The 15500-nt window shown below is 46.8% G+C and overlaps 1 protein-coding gene across 6 annotated transcripts in view; it reads left to right on the top strand.

The window, feature by feature from the left end:
• CLMN (calmin) overlaps window positions 1–15135 on the top strand; it is a 122763-nt gene extending 107628 nt beyond the window's left edge. Inside the window, exons 11-16 of one of the 6 annotated variants that reach the window (XM_043921611.1) lie at window positions 1236–1296; window positions 1909–1979; window positions 2429–2525; window positions 4792–5000; window positions 6818–7191; window positions 10609–15135. In XM_043921611.1, coding sequence (XP_043777546.1) covers window positions 1236–1296; window positions 1909–1979; window positions 2429–2525; window positions 4792–4956 — 394 coding nt within the window. In that variant the 3' untranslated portion in view covers window positions 4957–5000; window positions 6818–7191; window positions 10609–15135. Of the gene's footprint in view, window positions 1–1235; window positions 1297–1908; window positions 1980–2428; window positions 2526–4787; window positions 7192–10608 lie in introns of all 6 variants that reach the window. The other 5 variants (XM_043921613.1, XM_043921612.1, XM_043921610.1 and 2 more) reach the window with 5 other exon arrangements.
• Window positions 15136–15500: the final 365 nt, after the last annotated feature.

Raw genomic sequence — 15500 nt, 5'->3', positions numbered from 1 at the left:
CAGCCAGGAGAAACTAACACAGACTTTAAATTGAGGATGAAGACTGAAGTTTCCCTAGGCCTAGCCCCGCACCTGGCACATAGAAGGTGCTCAAAACCTGTTAGCTGAAAACGTGCCACCCACAGAAAGGGAAGAGCTTGGTGATGTTTAGGGGACAGCCATGAGCAGGAATAGCAAGGCTGACAATAATGGGAATAAACTCTTTCCTGGACCCCACAATGCGATGTAGTAGGTCCATGAGGAAACTGATGTGATGGTCTCTATATCAGGCCAGTCCACATCCAACGCCTCATTCTTCTGTTGAGCAGCAAGACAGGACCACTTTGCCCTATGGAATGCTAGTATCCTTGACAACTCCAAGAAGCAGATGGGGTGGGAATGACGATCCATTTCACAGATGAGGAAAACTGACCAGAGGTGTAACTATTTGACTATGGTTAATCAACTATTTGACTATGGTCAATAATCCAGGATAAGAACCGAGACCTCTGGCTGGGTGTCTTTTTTGCCTTAGCCCTGAGTGAACCATAAGGTTGGTGTCGTCTGCATATCTGAGGTTATTGATATTTCTCCCGGCAGTCTTGATTCCAGTTTGTGCTTCCTCCAGCCCAGCGTTTCTCATGATGTACTCTGCATTTAAGTTAAATAAGCAAGGTGACAATATACAGCCTTGACATATTCCTTTCCCTATTTGGAACCAGTCTGTTGTTTCATGTCCAGTTCTAACTATAGTGAAGCAGCTTCATTAGAAGATCAGAGATACTTCCCACATCAGCCTCACAGATATAGTTAGAAAATCCGCCGCCTCCTGTATGAGAGGAAATGAGGCGGTCCAGACCTGGGAGTCCTCAGCATCGTGCACCGAGCACCGCAGAGGGAGCCCAGGTCCCAGGACCCAGTCCGGGTCTGACTTTATTGCAGACGACGTCTGCTGAGTCCCACAATTGGGGGATATTTGGAAAAAGAAATCTTCCCCCGCTCTGATTTTTAAGAATATGTGGTCTGCTTTCTATTTGAAATTATTCTCACTTTTTTTTTTTTCTTGTCAATGAGGGCTCAGTGTGTCTCTTTCGTATCATCCTGCTGTTTTTAAGCACGCATACTGGATAATGGGTCTCATTTCCATCACTAGGTCTGAAGTCAGAGCTTGCCTAAATCCACATGTGGCGGCCTCGGGAAGGGGGCAGTGAGGAGTTCTTGGTGGCATCAATTCAAAACATGTGTTTATTTTTCAGGACGAGTCACAGTGACTCCAGCATTTACATTCGACGACATACTAATAGGTCTTTGGAATCGGTTAGTATGTGAATTTCTTCTTCTTGCATCCGGCCCCTGCTAATCAATTCCTTTCCCTCCTTCCTTCCCCCCAGCCCAGAGCTTTGAAATTACTGACGTGCAACAGCTATGCTTTTGGATAGAAGACAAGCAAATTGAAACCTTGTCATTAAGCAGAGTCCAATCAGATGTCCAGTTTGGGCATTAGGGGATGTAAATAAAGTGATGATTTTAAAGCCCAAAGGCCTCTTTGTCATAACAATCGTATCCAAGACCTCCCACCCCACCCCTGCACACACATCCAGAAAGATCACGTTCAAAGACAGAGATGCAGCCTAAGCGGAGGGTTCCCTTTGTCTTCACAACTGCTTAGCTCTGCATGTGTTGGGCCCCAAAAAGCCCGGGGATCCGTAGCTTGCCCCAGTTGTGGGGGGTGGGGCCTCTTCCGTCCACCCGTGGGAATAATCTGTAGAACATTGCTTAGTAGATTTATTTTGGAACTAGATGTTTGCAAGATTGAGAAAAGCATGGCATGCTTGACTTTGTATATTTAAAATCATCTTATTTTCTGTTTCAGAGATTTCATCTTTACTAATTGGGTTGCGGGGGTTTTGTTTATAAATTTCACTGTAGGATCATTTTAGCTATGTTCAATTGAGGAATGCAGCGGATATGGATGACAGAAGAAACCGAATGTTAACCAGGTGGGTGGCTGGACTACAGGCTCGGTAGAGTTTAGGGATTTTTTTTTTTCTTTAATCACACAGTCTACCTTTTGGGGGTGGCTATTCTCCAACTAGGGCTTTGTTGGATAATAATATTAATAGTCTAGGAACATGCAAGAAAATGCAAGAAAATTCCTGTTCCAGAGAAAATGAATGGAAATTGAATGTGAGTGGGAGGGCAACGTAGATATGAATCCAGGTTGACAAGCAGGGCGCAGTTCAGAAAAATGACTTGGTTTAAAGACAGGTCTGGGTCATGAGACCTAGGTCACGAGACCTGGGTGTGAGTCTTCATTGCGATAATGCAGTGGCATTAGCTGGCCCTCTGAACAGAGCCAGGCAGAGGAGGGTAGGGAAGGGATACTGTGTGTGCTTTTTAAAATGCTGTAGCCCCTGACAACCGTGTTCCTTCTGTGTCGCCACTGCAGGTACAATACTCAGAAGCTCACTGAGCTGATTTTACAGTTTTATGGCATCAGAGCAGACATGAAGAGGGAGTGCAAACATGCCAGGATGTCTATGAAAGTATTTCTTACTGTTGGAGAACTAGATGACCCAGACCGAGTGTCGAATGGTTGTAACACCACCCGTTTAGAACATAGGCAGGCAGACAGATCTGAAACTGACAATTCTGAGATGTCCCTATCCCTGTTAAAGTGATTGAATCGCTTGATTTTATTTATTTACTTATTGTATTTGCCATGGATTTGAATTGACTTGGAAGGACTTGAAAAGTATTAGTTACTCAGTTGTGTCCAACTCTTTGTGATCCCATGGACTGTAGCCTGCCAGGCTCCTCTGCCCATGGGGTTCTCCAGGCAAGAATACTGGAGTGGGTTGCCATTCTCTTCTCCGGGGGATCTTCCCGACCCAGGGATCAAACCTGGGTGTCCTGCATTACAGGCAGATTCTTTACCTTCTGAGCCACCAGGGAAACCTGGAAGGACTTAGATTATTCAAATGGAAAGACTCTGAAAATTTCCCAACAGCCAGGAGTGTGATCTTTAGACGTCTACCTCTCTGGTTCTTAAAAAAAAAGAGGCAGGATTTGTTTCCCTCTCCTGCCATAAAATGGAAATATTAATTCACGTTTTCCACTGGGCTTGACATCCTCATAGGAAAATAGTACTTTTAGCTTTTATGAGATAGAGCCTTTGAAAATTGAACCTGCAAGGTTGAGAAATGCCGTCGCGTTTTCCATGCTTTTGAGCATTTATTACCTATGCAATAAAAAAAAAGTAGTTTAAAATTTCTCTAAAAACAGTTTTAAGAAGGAGAAAGAAATTCTGCCCCTTATCGGCATGGGAATCACTCAGTTTCCAGACCAGAGCAAAGGTTTAATCCCCTCTTGACCTGGCTTCTTGCTGTTTCAGGAGATGATTCAGGGAAGAGGTGATTTTTGCTTTTCATAATCTCTGTCACGTGCCCCAGATTGACCCCGAGGAGCTTGCACACAGGTTCTGTAAATGCAGCTGCAAGTAGAGACCCCCAGCCCCTACTGCAATCAGATTATGTCTTCTGACCCTTTTCTGTCACTACCACACAGTACCCTTCTGGACTCTCTCCACCAGGCAACAGTAAAATGTCACTTTAGCGCTACTTTAGGGCTTCCCTGGTGGCCCAGCTGGTAAAGAATCCACCCACAATGCAGGATACCTGGGTTCGATCCCTGGGTTGGGAAGATCCCCTGGAGAAGGGAAAGGCTACCCACTCCAGTATTCTTGGGCTTCCCTGGTGGCCCAGCTGGTAAAGAATCTGCCTGCAATGCAGGAGACCTGAGTTCAATCCCTGGGTTGGGAAGATCCCCTGGAGAAGGGAAAGTCTACCCACTCCAGTATTTTGGCCTGGAGAACTCCATGGACTGTATAGTCCATGGGGTCACAAAGAGTCGGACATGACTGAGCGACTTTCACTTTCACTTTCTGTTAAAATAAGATAAAAATAATAGAAGAGGGACTTGCCTGGAGATTGAGTGGCTAAGACTCCACGCTTCCAACACAGAGAGTCCCGGGTTTGATCCCTGGTCAGGGCACTGGATCCCGCATGTCACAACAGAGATTCCATATGCTGCCACTATGACCTGGTGCAGCCAGATAAACCAATATTAAATATATATATATATTATATATATATATATATATATATGCACTCTCTTAAAAGTATACGTCTACTCTTTTCTCTTAAAGAAGAAACTAAGAAAAACACCTCTCACCAATATGGAACCTGGTAATCATTTTCAAGGTTAGATTCCAAAGCCAAGAACAAAAACTAGGTGGTAGAGAGGTGTGTCTTTTTGTTGCTAATGGCTGTTTTTAAATGATCGGTTAGCAGGGAACACTCCATTACTCTCTTTAGATTCCTTAGGAAGCCCCTCTGTTCCTGGGAGAATAAAAAAGAGCTGTCAGCCTTGAACTCTGCGTTCAGGGCACTGCTGTATAAAGGGACACTTCCTGGAGGAGGGTGCAAGGCTGGCCCGGGTCCCGGCTCTGTCACAAAAGTCATTGTGTGGGCTGGAGGAAGCCACCCTCCACCCACCCCATGAGCTTCAGCAGGCCCATCTGCAGAATGGGGCTCACAGCTCCTCTGTCTTGGTGTCGTGGAGATGATCTGAGAGGGTCTGAAAGCTCAGAGCGTCCCGGGACCCCGCCCTCCACCTGGGTCTGCCCCTCACTGGGAAGCTGTTGGCTCTCCAGTGGGGCAGTGAGGCTGGAGAACAGGGAGGGAGCGGGGGTCCCCTGAACGGGGGAACCTCACTGTGACTGCTTTGGTGTGTCTCCCCTCCTACAGGAAGGCCAACCACTCGGGCAAAGCCAGGCTGCGGGAGATCCACAGCTCCCAGAGCGACTCGCTGACACAGCTGGTCCAGCAGCCGGACGTGATGTACTTTATCCTCTTCCTCTGGCTCCTGGTTTACTGCCTGCTGCTCTTCCCCCAGCTGGACGTCAACAGACTCTGATGCGTGTGTCTGCGTAATAAAAGAGACAGGACCCTGGCCGTGGGGTGGGCATTCTCCTTCCTTCCTCTTCTTGCCTATTCTGGACGGGGCACTTCTGCAGATAGTGGAAGACCTCCAAGGAAACTTAGACCCCCCCACCTCCGCCCTGTTCCCACTTTTTTTTTTTCATGTTTCCTTTCGTTTTCTTTTCTTGTAAGTCCTAAGCATGCTTTTCTCTTAGGCTGTGAACACAACACTCAGGTGTGTGGCTGGATCCTTGGGTGGGGTTTGTTTGTGTGCCTTGGTCTGTCAGGTATTACTCTTAAGCTTCGTGGCTGAGACTTTCGGGGCTTCTCAGGTGGCTCAGTGGTAAGGAATCTGCCTGCCAGTGCCGGAGACACAAGAGATGCGGGTTCGATCCCTGAGTTGGGAAGATCCCCAGGAGAAGGGAATGGCAACCCACTCCAGTATTCTTGCCTGGAGAATCCCATGGACAGAGGAGCCTGGCGGGCTACAGTGCCTGGGGTCGCAAAGAGTTGGACATGACTCATCGGCTGAGCACAAGCACTGATTCTTAGCTCGCTTGGTTTTTAAGGTCCCAGATGGACTTGAGTTTCTCACCTCCTGATGACAAAGGGGATGGATACCCCAGGGAGAACCCCCGTGGAAAGAAAACTGCCCCTCTTTCCTCTAAGAGTGGCATTTGGGTCAAGGTGCTGGGGGTCCTGTGGTCATTTGGCGGTTGGTCGTGGTCTTTGTGGGGCGGAGGAGGGGGTTATCCAAAGAACAGCGCAAAACTGCCAGCCCCAGGAAAGTGCATCCACAGTCGGCAAAATTCACAGAAAGTAAAGGCAGTGCACACTTGTTCACACTAGGGTGTTTTTCTAGGGAGAGGATGCATTTTCATTTTGCTTTTGCACTGACTGGATTGAGATAAAGCTGTGATTTTTCAAACCTTTTCCACCCATGGAATCCTCCTTTCAAGAGGATTCTCAGGGGGTGGTCTAGTCGAAACATGAAAAGCAGAGCTTTGGCTGACTCGGGGCAAGGCCTGGGATCCCTCTTGTTCTGTCTGGGCAGTCCTGCACCCGTACCCCCCACCTCCGGCTTCCATCCGTGGCTCCTGAGGCTGGTACCCAAGGCTGGTTCCCAAGACCCCGCAGAGCACTGTAAACACCTAGAGCCTCCCAAAGCCCCAGGAGGAGGGCAGGAGTGACCTGGCTGAGAATGAGCTCTCAGCCAGGTAGTAGCCCAGCAGGTTCCTGCTCCGAGAGCACCTTTGTGCACACCTGCCTCATATCGAGAGTCTCAGCACCGCCGTCCTTTGTGGTCCGTTTTAATGGGTTTCTTGAAAAGGAGAAAGGTTTCCGGAAGGCATCTTGAGAAGTAGCCAGAACTGGCAGGTGGCAGAGGATGGGCATCCAGCTGCCCTCTGGTCTTCCGTCTTCCTTTTACCCTGGGCTCCCTGCTTCCTTTCAAGACACAGGCCCTGCCTCCCTGGGTATCCCTTCCTCCTCCCCTTGTCCTCCCCCGCTCAGAAAGCATGTCGAGTGAGACTTATAAACCCACAGACAACGAGGTCGAGAGGGGCGTTCAGACAGCATCTTTGCTGCTGAACCCAGAGAGGCAGAGCCGTTTGACCAAGATGACACAGCCAACCGGGAGCAGACTTGCAAGTGTACCCAGACCACCTGATGTCCCCTCCGGAGCTGTACCCTCTCTTAGGCAACTTCTCTTGGGCCCAGGGATGTCCTGAAAAAATAAAATAATAAAATGAATAGATAAGAATGTCCTCGTTTAAAACAAAACCAAAATTTTTAGGTCAACAGCCAACCTTTGTTTTTTTCTCGTATTTTTCCCACGAAGTTTTGTTCCCTTCCAGGCTTGTCACCCGTTCCTTCTGGAATACCCTTCATGGCTCTAACAGCCTGTCAGCTGACCTACCAGTGTTGTTCTTACTCCAAGAATCATGCTTCTCTCTCTGCAAGCCAAGGGCTTGCTTATATCGAGCAGTGGGTCTCCAGTTTACAGAATTCCAGCATGGCCAAAAGAATTTACCTAGCACATTTCAGTTGATGACAGCCAAAACCTGACTTCTATCCCACTCTGGTTATAGCCTGCCTGCTCTCCGTGAACGAATCTAAGCCTTCCAACTGAAAGCTTTTGGGAGCTTGGAGCAATTCCATCTAGAGGGCCAAATGTCCCATGGAAAATGAGCTAATTAATGAGCTCCCTAGCATCATTGAACGCTCAGAGGTATGATACTAAAGATTATGTGTGTGATATTTTATCACTCTGGACATCAGACAGTCCTCACCTAAATTAGATGCTTAAAGAGCCAGGGAAGAGCTGACCCAAACATTAATCATTTCATTTTACGGATCTAGACCTTGTTCAGAAAAGTCTGCAGGTTTTCTCTCTCACCCATTACAAAGTGTAATATTGTTTAAAACCATCTACTGGCAAGATGCCTGAAAGTCATTTAGTTCAAGTTGGCAGCAAACTGATTTTTTTTTTTTTTTAAGAAAAAAAAATTCTCACTTGAGGATAGGCTTGTGTGAATGAAGTCAGTTATAGAAGGTGAGTAAGAAGCCAGCAGGACAAACCACCCCATGATTTGTATTTATTTTTAAGAATTTATTTTTAATTCTTATCCAAGTAATACATATTCATAGTTTAAAAAGAAACAAATATAAATAAGGCTTTTAATGGAAACTGGCAATCTCCTGTGTCTTGCTTCCTGGAAGTAACTCTTTCAACTCTTCCTATTTCTTCTAATATTTTCCTTTGCATTTCTATATAACATGCTTGTATTTCTTTTTATTTTTAGAATTTAGAATAGCAAGATATCTACTGGCTTGTTGCTGTGGTAGAGAAGGATCTTGCTCTTGGCCAAAGCCCACTTTGTTTTTCCAGCATAGTTAGATTATATTGTTTGGTACATCTCTCTTCATCGTGAGCCTATGAGGTCTGTTTACTTCTGAACCAAGTGGTGTACTATAGTTGCTTGTCTTTTCCCGTCAAATTTTTTCTCCTTGATGATGATGATGATGATTTTCGTGTGGCACCTGCCTTAGTAACTTCTGAGAAAAGAACATGGAAAGTAAATATTTTGAGATTTTGCATAACTTTAAATGTCCTTATTCTGCCCTTACCCAGAGGTAGCTGGGTATAGAATTGTGGGTGGAAAAGAATACTCTCCCACCACTCCCACCTCCAACGTGGTTGTTGAGATTCTTAATGTCATTCTGATTCCCAGGTCTTTAGCTGTGACCTGGGTTTCTCCACCCTCTCAGGAAACAATTTAAGATCCCTTCATTCTTAGTCTTCTGAACGGTCACTTGGTACACCAAGTAATGGTGTACCCTTGATGGCGTACCTTGTTCTGGGCTCTCATGGGAAATTTCTTAAGTTTTCTTGTAATTGTTCACATTTTTTCTTTCTGGACCACCTGTTGTTTCAATGTTGGACCTCCCAGGCTAACCCTCTAATATTGTTTTTTCTATTTCTCATCTCTTAATTTTTTATCTGCTTGCAAAGACAGTTAACTTTATCTTCTCAGTGTTCCTGGTGAATGGTTTTTAATTTCCAAAACATTTTGTGGCTGTTTTCTTGTTTCTGTTTTATAGTGTCCTGTTCTTGTTTCATGGCTACAGAACTTATCTCTCTGGATGTTCATGATAGTGGGGTTTTGAGGAACTTCTTTTCTGCTGTTTTGCTTTTATTTCCTCTAAGTTCCCTTTCTTTTGGTTAGTCTCAATCTCTGTCTTTCATGTTACACATTTTCTTGAGATATCTCGTGATCCTGTGGATCTGTTCTTGTGTAAGAGTGATATTTCAAAAAATGGATCAGAAACTGTCAACTCGTGGGTTTTTCTGTAGGGTCACCAGGTGGGCACCTGAACTCTTCAGGGGAGGACCACACATATCAATAGTTGCAGGTCTTTTCTCATCGTGTTTCTTTAGAGATATTTCCACTTCTCTCTGAGCATACACAGGGCTGCTACTAGCCTATGCAGAGCCCTCATGCAGTTTCAAAAGGGCATTCCCTCTGAGTGGATGATTTCAAGATAGGTACCCCTCTGGGGCAGACGCCACCCGTGGGCACATGGCCAAACTGGCAGGCACATCGTTTGCCTCTTTCTCCAGGGAAGGGCTTGAGGAGCAGAGCAAGGGCTGGATTTAACTCTCAGTTGCCCCTTAGCCTTGCCCGTTTGTGCAGTGCACAGACCGGAGGGCTGTACCCAGAGATGCTGGGGCACACCCGAGTGCCTGCATCCTGACCTCTGAGCAGGCGTCTCATTGCCATCAGTATGTAGTCACCCTGAGTCGGTCCCACTGCACTGTGCCTGGTGTCCCGGGTTGGAGCTCCTCTGCTTCCCCCGAGGCGTGGCTGCAGCTCGGTACCACATCTCTCCTCTGCACATAGTAGGTGTTGGGATTCCCTGGCCCTGCTCCCGTCTGCCCCCACCCTGCCCCTGCCATAAATGGGTTGGCATCTCTCCCCTGCTGTCACCTCCTATCGCTCTGTCTTCATGATGCCATCACTTCCATTCCTTTGCTCTTTGTTTCTGGGCTCTCGCCAGGGAAGACATGAGCCCACGTGCTCAGGTCACCATCTTGAACACACGGGCCCTGTCTACGCAGTCCCCCGCGTGCTCTCTCCCTGCTGGTTAGGCAAGCTCGCTGCTGCATGGACACGCTTGTGAACTTGCCCTGAGTCCTGCTGGGCCAGTGGTCTTCAGGTGCCTTCAGATCGCACTGGGGTAGGGTGGGGAGGGAACACACAGCGCTCCCCTTGATGCCACAGTGCAGATGGGGGTTCTCCTTCCTGCCTCTTTCACCTCCTGCCCCCACACAACCATCTTAGAACTCCTGCTCCCCACAAGCTCCATGGAGTCATGCACTTTTTAGGTTTTCATTGCCTGCCTTGCTTCATTGGGGAAACCAGTAGCCCACACTGGTGTTGGCCAGTGAACAATACAGCTGCTCCCTCTGTGGGGTGGCTGTTTGGAACTGGGTGAACAGTTTTTCCCCCTCAAGCTAGGACTTTGTGGGGAGATGGGTTACCACCAGGACTGAAGACAGAGTACCCTCTTCTCTGCCCCTTAGACAACCACTCCATACACAGGCTGCTTCTCCCTTTCTGGGATTGAGCAGAATTCTCCCCAGCTGGGAGAAGGCAATGGCACCCCACTCCAGTACTCTTGCCTGGAATATCCCTTGGATGGAGGAGCCTGGTGAGCTGCAGTCCACAGGGTAGCGAAGAGTTGGACAGGACTGAGCGACTTCACTTTCACTTTTCACTTTCATGCATTGGAGAAGGAAATGGCAACCCACTCCAGTGTTCTTGCCTGGAGAATCCCAGGGACAGCGGAGCCTGGTGGGCTGCCGTCTGTGGGGTCGCACAGAGTTGGATACAACTGAAGCGACTTAGCAGCAGCAGCAGCAACTCCCCAACTCTCCTCTCATCCCTGTGCAGTGCTAACCTGCTCTGTGTGAGGATCAAAATCATAGAAGGCAGAAGATTTGGAGGCAGCCTCCCTGTACAATCGATCTCCATAAATTGTACATTGTTTGCTAGCCTTAGGGATCATGTAAGCATCTAGTGTCTCATTTAAGAGATGAGGTACTCATCAGAAAGGAGAAATGACTAGTCCCATTGTTGCCTAGCACCCTCAGGAGGGACATCTTGACACCCAAGTGAGTTTTCTGCAAACCTCCAGCCTCCAGTCCCTGAAGCTCATTTGCACCTCCTTCCCCATTGAGGAGTCAGAACATCCAGGAGCTGATCTCAGACACAAGCCTGAGGAAACAAGGAAAGACTGTATCTCCCTGAATACCAGAACTCATGGTGGCTTCCTTGTCAAGAACTCTTCCGTTTCCATGGTTGTGTCATTGAAGGGCAGTCCTGTGACGCACTCTCTTTCATGTGACCTTGGCTTTTCTTAACTCTCCAGAAGGCCACTGCAGCTTGCAGCTATGGCCTTTCTCTCCTGTCTGCTTGGAGACCTCCCCAGTCATCTCCATTGAGGTCCTGAAGTCCCCAAGGTGGGCTGTGTGCGAGTTTCAAGCCAGCATGGCTCTTCAGAACCTTCTCGGTGATGCTCTGGCGAGGAAACAAGAGCCCATGATGCCCTTTGGGTCCAGAGGTGCTATTTTTCTCACCCCGACATTGCATCATCTCTGCTGAAACCACCTTTTGGGGGCAGATTTAGTGCCTGGGACTACAGCTGCTGTCCGGAGCCCCCACTGAATGGCTGGCTCTTCGTCCAGTCCGTCCAGCTGCTGAGCGGGGCTGCGCTGAGAGCCAGCATGGGTGGTAACACGCTCATTTGCTGGAAATGGCTGCAGAGTTTGCCTGAACAGTTAGCCAGTGTAGGGAGCCAAGAAATGAGACATGGCTTCTTTGCTGGACATGAAATCCCACGGATCTTTTTTTGCACTGTCTCTTGTTGGGCATCTGTTGAGGAAAAACAGTCAGCAAAGGGAAGTGAACCTGATGCAGGCAGAGCTGGGACTCGGTCTGTTTTGCATACAGAATTGTCCATTTCCATGGTGAGCATGCAGATGCTGTGGCCTCAGGCTCCAGGTGAGCCCTGGCCCTCTGTGCTCTGATGTATGACAGCTTCACAGTGACCCGCAGGTTTTCACCATCCTCTTCCCTTGTGGATTCTGCCAGCTTGGGAAGGGGCAAAGGCCTGGAGACTCAGCCCCTACTTCCCGAGGATCAGCAGAGATCATCAGAGTTCCGGAACCCCTCTGATTCTTCTGGAATCGCCAGGTCCTGCAGCATAGGGAAGATCAACTTAGATGTTTATAATTTGTTCTACGACGCTTGATGAAAACCCATCTGACAAGCAGTCACCTCTAGCCCAGGGCTGTAGCACCAACAAGCCAAAAGCATCCTCGTCTGTGGGAAGAAGACAGCTGGTGTTTTATGCTGTTTGACCACATGGTGTTAAATACACAACAGTCTGGCCCTGATCCCGCTGGTAACTTTAAAATCTCCGACACTTAGATGTCAAGGCCAGCTTTCATCTGGCAGGAATCTCTCTAACTGAAGCTCCCTCACCCCACCCACTCATTTTAGAGTCACTTCCTTCCCCAGGAGGTATTATTGGATGGGGAGGAGGGCAGGTTTGGGAATCAGCCAGATTTAGGTTCCAGTTCCGGCTCTGTCTCCAGATATCTGGATGACCTTGGGCAAATGACCTCTCTGACCATCTTCTGTGTAGAGTAGATACTCAGTACATGTTTGTTGAGTGAATGATAGTTTCCTTGACTTGCCCAGCGGTCTAGTGGTTAAGACTCCATGCTTCCACTGCAGGGGACACAGGTCTGATTCTTGGTTGGGAAAGTTCCACGTGCGGCCAAAAATACTAATAGCTTCCTTGTGAGCTTGTTACGACATTGTGTGCTGCTCTGCAGCTCCTTGTCTGCCTGTCCCTCCTCGCCAAGGTTTGACTAGACCTCCTTTCATTATATTCAGTTACCATAGCTTTTCCCAGCTTCTTTCCAATCCACCTCCCTCTTGCCAGCTGCTCAGTCTCAAACCTAACATACCTTTTATAAGAGGAAGTCTACCCATGAACTCACTGGACCCTTAACAATCACAGGAGGTGGTTCTTTCACCACAGGAGGTGGTGCTTTTAGCTTTAGAGGAAGCTGAAACACAAGAAGGAAAAATAACAAGATCATAGAGCTGGCAGGTGGCAGAACTACAAATATAGGACTTCCTTCCAAACGTTGATTTCCACCCTAGACTTCACTGCTTAGAAAATAAGCTTTGCCCCGAGGAGATTCTGATTCTTACTGACTTCGGTCTAGTTGGCAAGCGTGGGTGAGGGTCTCAGAGCTGGGCAGGTGGTGAAGTTTATCCATCACTTGTAACCCCCCACCTTGCATTCTTTCCCTTTCTAGGTTTCTGCACACTTTGACCCTTCCCTGGTGACACAGTGGTAAAGAATCCACCTGCAATGCAGGAGACCCAGGTTCTATCCCTGGGTCAGGAAGATCCCCTGGAGGAGGGTATGGCAACCCACTCCAGTATTGTTGCCTGGAGAGTCCCACGGACAGAGGAGCCTGGTGGGCTACAGTCCATGGGGTCGCCAAGAGTTGGACACAACTGAGTGACTAACACTTTCACTTTCCACATCAACACTGCTTAAATATTTCCTTCATCCTCAGTTCGTAAAAGTGACTGAGTAATATTGTACATCAATTATACTTCAATTAAAAATAAGTTTAAAAATTTTTAATAACTGAGGACACCCCAAATTCAAGTTTTAGCCTAAGGTTGCAAATTTGCAACCAAAATGACTGCCTTTAAAGGGCCTTCAGCAGCATAACCTCAGTGTCTAACATTCAAGAGTGAGTGACTTTAATTAACTGCCCCCAGCTCTTCACTCAGTTCTTCTAACACACGCTTTTCAGAGTGGAAGAGAGGCCTCCTCCTTTGAAAAGCAAATTTCATTGTTCTGGGCAGAACACAATTAAAATAAGGATGAGAACATAATTCCTTGGAGGAAGACAACTGGTTGGTCTGTGAGATAGGAATCACCATTTTTTCCTTTGTTCTGCATTTAAAAGTTGTGGGTTTTGCATTGTTGGAAAAACAAATAAAAAAGTGTCTTTTGATAGGTTTTTTTTTTTTCCCCATTTGCAATAGTTCCCACTTCTCTTAGCCCCACCGGAAGTCAGTAGACTTTGCTGTGAGGATAGCCACAACATGCCTGTATTCCTAAGGGTTGAAACACTTTTTAAAAGGAAACTCTTAAGAGTGTCTGTAACCTAGAGAGTTGACGGTGTTCCAAGGTAGGACAGCACTGGCCTGGCTGTTAGGAACCCATGCCCTAGCTCCGGCCCACTTGCTGTGACACCTTGAATAATTCATTTACCTTTCTGGGTTGGAAGTTGGAAGACCTCTTTTTAGAAGTTCATCCTAGGTTTAAAAATCCAAAGGTTAGCAAGTTCGGTTTTTTTTTTTTTTTTAACGTCTCAGTAAGTGGCCTATTTGCTTAGAATAAATGTGCCTCTGCATTTGTAAGTGAATTCCAAAGCTTAGAGCATGGCTTCCGGCTTTAGTATTTAGAAGGGTGCCTTCGGAAAGGGTTTGGTGGAATAAAAGGTAGTCTGTCTGTGGAAGGTGTTGGGGTGGAAGCTTGGAGTAGAACGTGCAAGATCTGCTTCCTGGGCTCCCAGAACTAAACTAGTCTCCTTAAATTAAATCAGCATCTGACACAGCAGTTTTCTCAGATTCTTTGAAATTCACAAGTTCAGCTGCAGGAATACACAGATGGAAACAACTGGACCTTTCTATTCTCATTTTATCCCCTGCCCTTCCGAGCATCGACAAGCAAAGTGTTAGTCGTTCAGTCGGGTCCGACTCTCTGCAACGCCATGGGCGGTGGCCCACCAGTCTCCTCTGTCCAGGCACAGAAGTTCCACTTGAATCAGAGGCTGCTTGCCTATCTAGCATTGGATCCTTGAAGCCGAAGACTGGCACGTTTGTGTAGAATGTCCCTGGGGTGGGTGTGGCACTTGGGGAAGGGATACCATGAAACAGAGACCCTTTGTCCTTGAATTGCACCCTAAATTAGCTGCCGGCGTCACTTACATTGGTGCTGGTAACATCAGCCAAAGACAAAGAGTAAATATAGAAGGATGGTTGTTCCCTACCATGGAGCAGGTGCATGGTCGTGACCGATCAGTAAACCTGGGCACAGGAGTTGTTGAAAGTGTATACTATTGAGTGATGATAGGTTTATTTTTTCAAGGTCTGTAGTATGTTTAACAGATTCACTGCTACCGTTTCTCTTAATGTCATGGCAGGACTTAATTGATAATGTCTGAATATTTTTACTGGGAGCACTAAGAGAACTATTGGAAAAAAGTGAAATGTTATTTTGTAGTACAAGAATTATTTTGTCTATTTAGTATATACATAGCTGTAGCTTTGTAAAAAAAAAAAGTATCTTTGTAAAAAAATTGTATGAACGTGCACTCTTATTTATTAATTATTGTAAATGAAGATATAAATGATTATTTGCATAATTTATACCTGTGGGAAATTAACTGGAGTATTTGTTATTTGACTGTTTTCTATTAAGGAGTATTAGGCTTGGTGCTATGATGAATGGTCTTGTAAAACTACATGTATTCTTAAGAAAAATTTTGAGTATAAATCTCATGAATCAATCAGCTCATTGATCATCCTTATTTCCATGTGTATCCGTGCCTTTACCAACCAGAAACTGCACTGTCTTTCCTTCATCCCGACAAAGAGTACTGTTGCCAGGGTAAAGGTGAAGCCAGTTGACTATAGAACCTTAGAGGTTGTAAGAAGTCTATCTTTTTTTAAACCATTAACTTGCCTTGAGGCTTTGCAGGGGCAGCTCTAAGAAGGAACGACAAGGGTAGGTAGCAGTGGCAGTGCCTCTGTGATTCTGGAGTTAGGCTGGTGGCCTAGGTTTGAATCCTGGGTCTGTCTCTTACCAACTGTGTGATCTGTAACCAGTTACTGTAGTAACAGCCTAGGTCCCTCAGGAAACAGAGCCCGAGTT

The sequence above is a fragment of the Cervus elaphus genome, chromosome 13, assembly GCF_910594005.1.
Source record: "Cervus elaphus chromosome 13, mCerEla1.1, whole genome shotgun sequence".
NCBI lineage: Eukaryota > Metazoa > Chordata > Mammalia > Artiodactyla > Cervidae > Cervus > Cervus elaphus.
The sequence above is the reverse complement of the archived record's forward strand: the minus strand, read 5'-3'. Positions and strand labels throughout refer to the sequence as shown.